Source organism: Notolepis coatsorum, assembly GCF_963971535.1.
Source record: "Notolepis coatsorum genome assembly, chromosome: 6".
Lineage (NCBI taxonomy): Eukaryota > Metazoa > Chordata > Actinopteri > Aulopiformes > Paralepididae > Notolepis > Notolepis coatsorum.
Genome location: NC_140170.1, coordinates 67,359,943 through 67,369,935, shown reverse-complemented (window position 1 = coordinate 67,369,935; position 9,993 = coordinate 67,359,943). Strand labels below are relative to the sequence as shown.

The window sequence follows — 9,993 nt, the reverse complement described above, 5'->3', positions numbered from 1 at the left end:
TACAACTGACCGTTGGGCTCTTCACTGGTAAACATGAACAAACCACCTAAAAGGTGGAATAATGAGTACAGTTTCTTCCCCAGTGCTGTGCGCAGCCTGAATAACTCCAAAGTAGTGTTGTCACGATACTGGAATTTCGACTTCGATACGATACCTTGAAAAGTATGGATACTTCGATACCATTTCGATACCAAAAAATTAATAATAAATAAAATAATAAATAATATAATATAATAATATATTATATATAATAATATAATATAATATAATATAATAATAATAATATATATAATAATATATATAATATAATATAATAATATATAATATAATATAATATAATAAATAAAATAATAATAAATATATATATATATATATATATATATATATTTTTTTTTAACAAATTTAGCTTTTGTTGCTGGTTGATTCTCCTCAGCTTCTCTCTGGTACTATAAGAGAAGATAAATATAACACTTTTAAAACCCTTTGTTTATCTTTAGATCACACATTTAAAAATAACTGTTCATCTCACTTCAATCATTTTAATTGCAGATGCAGAACATGGTATTTTCTCAAGCAGACAGATGTAAACAATGTAATCTGTGTTGCATGTACCTGACAAACTGAACTGTTTGTATTACAGTTAGTAACAGTTTCGATTTGTATTTAAAGATAACGAGAGAGAGAGAGAGAGAGAGAGAGAGAGGAGAGAGAGAGAGAGAGAGAGAGAGAGAGAGAGAGAGAGAGAGAGAGAGAGAGAGAGAGAGAGAGAGGCTATGCTCGGAGCATTTTAGTAACGTTACATTTTCAACAAGATTGCTGCTATTTAAACACTTCATGGAAACGGGGTAACGTTAACCTTATGTCGACTGTAGTATTGTATGACCTCGACATAACGTTTAAACGTTTATAACGTTACTCCGTTTCCATGCAGTAATTATAAATGTGGCCAGCTAAGCTAAGCTAACGGAGCTAACGGCTAGCAGTAGCTAACGTTAGCTGAAAGCTGTAACGTTACTAACAACGAATCAGCTGTTGATATTATGCGCCATCGGTAGACAATGTACCATGTATTAAACTAGAGTTAATGGTTTAATGCTTCAGTCACAGTGACATTGAAAGAGAAGCTGTCACGAACCTCTTTCATTTCTTTATGGAGATCCACGTTGGCACTGCTCTGTAACACCGCTTGCAAATAGCATTGGTGCATCTTTAGCTTGTCCTTCGTTGTTTACTTCAAACCCGAAGTACCTCCAAACAGCACTTCTGCTGTTTTCTTTATCCACAAGCACAAGTTGCGGAGGCTCTGCATTTGCCATCTTCAGCTAAAATGTTTATTTACAAACTGAAGACGGCTCTGTGAGGGGGAGGGCTGGACTCGGAGGAGGCGGAGGGGCAAGCGTGCTTTGAACAGTGTGTCAACAACTTGCGGTAGAACACTCGCCAGCTGGTACCGATACTGCAGAAAGTATCGGTATTTCGGGAAATGAGTATCGAAACCATTTTAAATATTCAGTATCGATATGTATCGATACTTCGATATTTTTGACAACACTACTCCAAAGGCTAGATTTGTATATTATCCTATTTTGTTTTGGTGTATTATTAGGCAGGTTGTGTAAGTGCTGTTTTTGTGTGTCTGTGCATCATGCACTTTGATTAGGTTTTTACTTTTACTGTAAATTGTGCCTCTATGCATTATGCACTTTACTATGATATGCACTTTTAGGGGATGTTGATATCAACTTTAGCATTTGTCCTTTTATACTGTCTGTGTTTAAAAAGAAATCCTGTACTGTTTCTACTCTGCTCCTGTTTTGGATTAGTTGTAGACACACATGCAGTGGCGGACTGGGACACAAATTCAGCCCGGGACATTCAGACGCACCAGCCCACACACCGGCCCACGCACCGGCCCACGCACCGGCCCCGAAACCGGCCCACACAACGGCCGTTATGAAACACTTGTCCAGTATTAAACAACCCAAGGCTGTGGCTAAGGAGTCAACATCAGGGAGACCAAATCTACACACCGCCCCTAGATGTGCACTCATGCACAGTGCACACACACACACACACACACACACACACAGAGACACACACATACATATACCGTTACTTCCTGTCATTGGCATATGTTTTTTTTTTTTACTAACATCTTAGTGCCTCATTAGCCTAGGGATTAAGGATACATGTGTTAGGACAGAAACCTCACAACATGAAGTATTAACTACACCATAATAATATTGAGGTTTTGATCCATAGAAAAGGTCTGTGCTACACAATTTCAGTTAGATTGGATTTATTGTCCTTTAATTTGGCACTCATGACATTAGTTGCTTGCCGTTTAATCAACATCGAAAGACCCCCCACTTCCTCCCAGACACCCATTCCAAGAGCTTGTTTTCTCTCTCTCTCTCTCTCTCTCTCTCTCTCTCTCTCTCTCTCTCTCTCTCTCTCTCTCTCTCTCTCTCTCTCTCTCTCTCTCTCTCTGTGTATGTGTCTCTGTGTGTGTGTGTGTGTGTGTGTGTGTGTGTGTGTGTGTGTGTGTGTGTGTCTCTCTCTCTCTGTGTCTCTCCCTCTCTCTGTGTGTCTCTCTCTGTGTCTCTCTCTCTGTGTCTCTCTCTCTCTTTCTCTCTCTGTCTGTCTGTCTGTCTGGACTGGGCTCTCTCTCTCCCCTCAGGGTCAGCTGTGCTGGACTGGGCGCTCTCTCTCCCCTCAGGGTCAGCTGTGCTGGACTGGGCGCTCTCTCTTTCCTCAGAGTCAACTGCATAAGAAGAACATCAGCAATCAATAATAATGGCTTGAATTCATACAGCGTTTTTCAGCCTTTTGAAAACACCCAAAGTAGTAGTAGTAGTAGTAGTAGTAGTAGTAGTAGTAGTAGTAGTAGTAGTAGTAGTAGTAGTAGTAGTAGTAGTAGTAGTAGTAGTAGTAGTAGTAGTAGTAGTTATTCAGTCATCATCTCACACAATACAATATACACCATCATTTAACAATATTTGATTTTACAGTGACTGAGAAGGTACAGACTGAAGCAATGCTTATATAGCCTATGCCTGTCCTATATTCTTAACACAAATTAAAAATTAAGACTCCAAAACAGTATTCTAAAAGAAAATAGCAAAAGAAAAACAGTATTATTCACCCTTGTAGTTTTCAAAAATAGCTTTACAAACCATTTTCTTAAAAACCAAAAGCGAATTACTCATTCTTAACTGTATATCAGCATTGTTCCACAAAGCGCTTCACAGAAACCATCAAGCATTAACACTCACACAGTCATACGCTACTGGTGGTCGTGAGCAGCATCAGCAAACACAGCTTCCCTGTGGCAGACTGACGGAATCATGTCTGCTATTCAGCGCCAACCACCATCAACAACCTTCATAAATACATTCAACATTAATGGAATAGGCTAACTACCAACTTAGCTGTAGCAGTTAGCTGTTATATGCAATCACATTTGTTTAACTACGGGGTAGTAGTTGACCTAGTTGTTAGCTTAAGCTAGTTAGCTGTGGTTATCTACAAACATGTAGATGAGACTAATCGAGAACATGGCTAACTGTTGGGAATTCTAAGGTACATCTTATTTAAGCATGTAAAATGGCAACTAATCAATTCAATCAATTAGATTACCAATATTATATCAACATGAAAATTTGAAAGGGAACATAATAGTATTTTATTTGAGTATTTACTATTATAATATTAGTAGCCAATTAATTTGCAGCCCGTCCTAGGTTCTGATTGGCTCTCTAGGTTAGCACTTTAGCTTCTGATGCTGTGGTGGGCACTAGTCCTAACATTGCTAACTAAACTTTTAGTCAGAGAAAAAACGTCACGAGTCACGACTATTTACGTCCACGTGCTGTAAGGAATCAGGAATACGGAAAGCACATTGTCTTGTAATAGAATGACTGAAATCACTGCAAGAACTAGTATAGGCTAGCTAGCCCTCATGAACCGGCACACACCAACAGTAGAATATGCACTAGGCTACTGCACGCACCTGTCCTTCCACTTGAACTTCATCATCATTAGCAGCAGCAGCTACTCTAACGCCAGCCCTTCCTCTACTAAACATGTCTGTAATTTTAGAACATTGTTCTGCGTCTTTTACTAGCAATTCTAGCTTTTTCAGCTCCACCCTTTCTTTTTTTGCATTCTCCATTTCTGCGCTTCTAGGCCTACTCGCGGTTGGGAGGAAACGTGAATCTCATTCACTGATGTCTCATGTCTCATTCAAGACTGGCTAACAAAAGCATGTCTTTCACTTAACACCAAGAAAACAGTGTGTATGATGTTCACAAAGTCACCAGTAGAGGTCACTCACTCTAATGTGTTTCTGGGAGAGGCGGAGCTGGACATTGTACATTAATTCAAGTATCTTGGGGTCACATTGGACTCTACATTGACCTTCAAAAAGTAATGTGAAGAAAGTGACAAACACAGTCAAGTTTAACATCGAAAACTTCAGGCAGATCAGGCCCTGCCTGCCAGTTAATGCTGCAAGGATGTTTCTGCATTCAATGATTTTATCACACATCGAGTACTGTTTTATCAACTGGTCTCTTTCATATGTCACTACTCTTACACCAATAGAATTACTCTACAAAAAAGCCATAAAAGTATTTGATAGGAAACCAATTTCATTTCATCACTGTAATGTTTTAGAAAAACATAACATGCTAAGTTTCGAGAATTTCCAAGTTTTCAAATATACTTGCTTCATGTACAAGGTTCTGCATGGACTTGCCCCTCCCCCATTGAATGAGTTCATCCAACAGAAAGCAGACACTGGCATTACCACCAGGGCCATCAGTAGAGGGGACTGTAAGGTGCCTTTTCGGTATACTACCATTGCAAAAACTGTGTTCTCTGTTAAAAGTGGTAACTACTGGAATAGCCTACCAGTTGTGATTAGAGAGTGCCCTACATACTCCATGTTCAAGACCCATCTTAAACTGCATCTTAAGGCAAACCAGAACTGTGATCATTTTTAATCTGATTTAGTTTATGCAACTTGTTTATTGATTTATTGCCGGCCCACACACTGGCCCACACACCGGCCCACATAATGGCCCACACACCGGCCCACATACGGCCCACACACTGGCCCACACACTACACCGGCCCACACACTACACCGGCCCACACACTACACCGGCCCACACACCGGCCCACACACTGGCCCACACACTGGCCCACACACCGGTACACACACTGGCCCACATTAGTGGCCCATACACCGACTCACACACCGGCCCACACACCGGCCCACACACTGGCCCACATTAGTGGCCCACACACCGACTCACACACTGGCCCACACACCGACTCACACACCGGCCCACACACCGGCCCACAGACTGGCCCACATACTGGCCCACACACCGGCCCACACACCGACCCACATACTGGCCCACACACCGGCACACACACTGGCCCACATTAGTGGCCCACACACCGACTCACACACTGGCCCACACACCGGCCCACAGACTGGCCCACATACTGGCCCACACACCGGCACACACACTGGCCCACATTAGTGGCCCACACACCGACTCACACACTGGCCCACACACCGGCCCACAGACTGGCCCACATACTGGCCCACACACCGGCCCACACACCGTCCCACATACTGGCCCACACACCGGCCCACACACTGGCCCACATTAGTGGCCCACACACCGACTCACACACTGGCCCACACACTGGCCCACACACCGGCCCACATTAGTGGCCCACACACTGGCCCAAAAAAAAAAAAAAAAGTATAAAAAAAAAGATTTTTTTTTTTTTTTTTTTTTTTTTTGGACCAGCCCACTTTGGTTCCGGCCCATCGGGATTCGTCCCGAACGTCCCGATGGCCAGTCCGCCACTGCACACATGTTTGCTCTGTACCTGTATTCCAATGTGGATTTGTCCATACATGGATTAACCCTTAAATATGGATACGGATTATGTCATTCTATAGTCTGTTTACTTCACTAATCTTTCTGTGTGTGTGTGTGTGTGTCTCTCTCTCTCTCTCTCTCTCTCTCTCTCTCTCTCTCTCTCTCTCTCTCTCTCTCTCTCTCTCTCTCTCTCTCTCTCTCTCTCTCTCTCTTCTCTAGTTGTGCTCCTGACTAGGCACTGAGCCAGACTCCAAGCCACGCCCCTCCACCTGTTGCCAGGATGTAAGATTAAGAAAAAGACCATCACCATACCGTTCTCCAACTACAGTTCTACCACCACCATCGACATTGTCATAAAAAGCTATTTGGCACAAGAGAGCCAATATGGACCTCTAAGAAACTATACAGATCTCAGAACTTATCTCTAATCTAATTTCTTGTCTTTACAAGTTACCTTTGTATTTGTATTTGTAAAACTGTCACACCTTTCTGTAACACCCTAAGCGGAATCTGTTATATATGGACATTCGAGACACATTGATATCACACATGACTTTCCATACGTACATCTCTGACCCAAGACTTTCTATTCAAATCCTCGTAACCGACTCGTAAAACGTCCTCGTTTCATTCTCTGGTCCGAGGCGACTCCTGTGCGAAGACTATGAGGCAGACACCGGCGCTCCTTCGGTCACGCGCTCTGGTCCTGTGCGTCTTCTTCTTCGGCGCGTGGGTGTCCGGCGCCGCGGTGGTACAGCCGCAGCCGTGGCATGGCGTCTCCTGCCCGGCGCGGTGCACCTGCCAGATCAAGGCCTGGTTCTCCCCAGAGTCCGTCCTCCGCGAGGCTCCTACTGTGGACTGCAACGACCTGCTGCTGACGCACCTCCCCGCGCCGCTGCCCCGCGACACGCACACCCTGCGCCTGCAGAGCAACCTCCTCTCCGGCCTGGAGGACGGGGCGCTGCACACCCTGCCCAACCTCACCGACCTGGACCTGTCCCAGAACCGCTTCAGCGGCGTCGCCGGGGCGGTGAGGTCCCCGCTGGCCTCTCTGCTCTCCCTGCACCTGGAGGAGAACCAGCTCGCTCACCTGCCGGACGCCTCCTTCTCCTCCCTCCCCGCCCTGCAGGAGCTCTTCCTCAGTCACAACCGCTTGCGGTCCTTGGCCCCCGGAGTCTTCGCCGGTCTGGACCGCCTGCTTCGCCTGCACCTCAACGACAACAGACTGACCTCCGTCGACCCTCGATGGTTCAAAGCGCTGCCCCGCCTCGAAGTGCTGATGATGGGAGGGAACCCCGTGGAGGCCCTCCCTGAGCGGGGCTTCCAGGCCCTGAGATCCCTCCGCAGTCTGGTGCTCGGAGGCATGGGCCTGAGGGTCCTGCCTGAGAAAGCACTGGATGGGTTAGATGGTCTGGAGAGTCTCTCCTTCTACGATAACCTGCTGACCACGGTCCCCACGCGGGCTCTGAGTAGAGTGCCAGGCCTCAAGTTTCTGGACCTTAACAAGAACCAGATCAAACTGGTTCAGACGGGAGACTTCAAGAACATGGTCCACCTGAAGGAGCTCGGACTGAACAACATGGAGGAGCTGGTGTCCATAGAGAGAGCCTCCCTGGAAAACCTCCCCGAACTCACCAAGCTGGAGATCACCAACAACCCCCGTCTGTCCTACATACACCCCGAGGCCTTCGCTCGCCTGGGCAGGCTGGAGAGTCTTATGCTCAATTCCAACTCGCTCAGCGCCCTGCACCGATGCACACTGCTCTCCCTGCCCAGTCTACAGGAGGTCAGCTTACACTCCAACCCGCTCCGCTGCGACTGCCTGTTTCGCTGGGCGGCGGAGGAGGCCTCGCATCCACACATCGACACGGTGCCACATCCAGACGCACGCGCGGCCAAAGGCGCCCCTAGGGTGGTCCGTTTCATCCAGCCCCAGGCCACGCTGTGCTCGGAGCCCCCGGAGCTGAGGGCCCGCAGGGTGAGAGAGGTGTCCGCCAGGGAGATGTCGGTGTCCTGCCTCCCCCTGATCCCCCCCGGTCCCCTGCCCTCCTTCATGGGAGTGAGAGAGGGGGGCAGCTTGGCTCTGCACTGCCGAGCCCTGGCAGAGCCTCAGCCGAGGCTTTACTGGGTGACTCCCTCTGGGCTGAGACTGGGACCCGCTCCCGGCAACGTGTCCAACCGCGCGCCAGACCCTTCTCCTCACCTCAGCCCTGCAGCCTCCGAAGAATCCAACCGCACGCGTCACTCGCGTCACCCACGCGGCCAGGCTCAAGGCCGCGTTCCGTCCGACTCCGGTCCGTACCGGTTGCTATCTGAGGGGACTTTAGAAATCGCCGTGGTGACCTCCAACGAGGCGGGGTTATATACCTGCGTTGCTGAGAATGCACTGGGGGCGGACATGCGGAGTGTTACCGTGGGGGTGCATGGAAGGAAGAGGAAGGGGGGCGTGGCTGCTCACCAACGGGCACGTCCGGTCTTCAGGGCAGGGGCCGGTCTGGAAGTGAGGGAGGTCGGAGAGCAATACGCCGTTCTTTCCTGGCGTAACGGGCGCAACCTCCCCTCAGCGCGTCTGTCCTGGCAGGCCATATACGTCGAGGAACGCGCGCCTATTTACACCAGGCGCGTCCTGGCCGGGACCCAGAGCTTCAACCTCACTCACCTGCAGGTGGATACACTTCACCACGTCTGTCTGCATTTGGGGGTCGGTGAGGGCTCCAAGCGTGCAGGCAGGAGAGCGAGAGAGAGCGGCCAGCCTCAGTGCGTGTCGGTCAGGACGAAGGAGGCCCCCGAGCCGAGGCCCAGCCTGCCCCTGAGCCCACAACTCACCTCGACGGCACTCACCGTGTTGCTGCTCGCTCTTATACTGCTGCTGCTGGTGAGCCAGGGCTGGGAATCTGTATCCGGTAAGGAGGACGGAGAATACCACAGCATCGCTGTGCAGGAAGTCAAGAGTCATGAGGCCAAGATGACCGATCAAAGATCTGAGTGCCGCGAAAATCATCCGGGGCAGAGTAAAAAAGTGTCATTAAACCAAGACTGCTGAGATGAATGTGTTTGACCACGCACACCTACACACACACACACACACACACACACCTGGTACATCCAGTGGCGTAGGAAGAGATTTGTATTTATTTTATATATGAATATACAGTATATATTGACATAGTTTATGTGTGTTGAGAAGATGTAAAAGAATACTTTAACCATAATATATAATATCAGCAACCAGGGAAAGAACACTGGACAATCAATGTGTCTTTATTAGGGATGCACTGATACTGTACCTCTACTGGTATCAGATACCAGTCCAATATCAGGCAAAAATGGTATCAAAAAGTTTTTCCTAAAATCCGGTACCAAGAATCATGTAACATGCTAGAAATAAAAGCAAAGGGACTTGATTTGCTCTAATGGAGAACATATATTATATATCTCAATAATTCTTGTCCAATGACCCCAAACTGATGGTCTAAGTAGGGCCGGCCAGCCAGTCGATCGGGGCCGGTTAAACTTGTTTGATCGGCCGGTGACCAGCCGAGCAGTCTCAGTAGATCCGACTCGGTGCTGCCCGTATTTACACAAGTTGAAATACCAAAATAGGCAGCTATGAGCATAATTGGTTGAAGGTTTAGTGACAAATCAGTCTCTCTACCCCTCCTGCTCCAGTGTCTGTCAGCTGAGCTGCGTCTCTTGAGTTGCTAAAAACATTAGCGTGTTAGCTAACTAACTGGGCGTAGCTGCAATGGCGGTTTCTTAGATTGCAAGGTAAAATAGACATACTTCTCCAGGAGCTAATATATATCCATTTTCACCTTGATTAGTCCAGTCAACAGTAGGGCTGAGCCCATACGTTAGAACGTTCAGACCTTCGTTCGTTACGTTGGTAATTAATGGGTTCGAACCTCCGCTTTTTTTTTTTTTTTTTTTTTTTAATGGATTTTAAACGCAAAATATATATCAGAATGTGATATATATATATCAGAATATCACAGTACTATGTTGTGTTTACAATCATTCGAAAGTCATCCGCGAACACAGACACAACAACACAGTCTAGTCGAGATGAGGAGGGGTCACCGTCATA

The 9,993-nt window shown here is 47.1% G+C and overlaps 1 protein-coding gene across 1 annotated transcript; it reads left to right on the top strand.

Annotated features, from left to right (window-relative positions):
* Positions 1-6,570: 6,570 nt before the first annotated feature.
* LOC311229526 (leucine-rich repeat neuronal protein 2-like) lies at positions 6,571-8,949 on the top strand (the record flags this gene model as incomplete). The annotated part of the gene is made up of 1 exon (XM_084315602.1): positions 6,571-8,949. The coding sequence occupies one exon, from the start codon at positions 6,571-6,573 to the stop codon at positions 8,947-8,949; it is 2,379 nt and encodes a 792-aa protein (XP_084171728.1).
* Between the last annotated feature and the right edge of the window lie 1,044 nt (positions 8,950-9,993).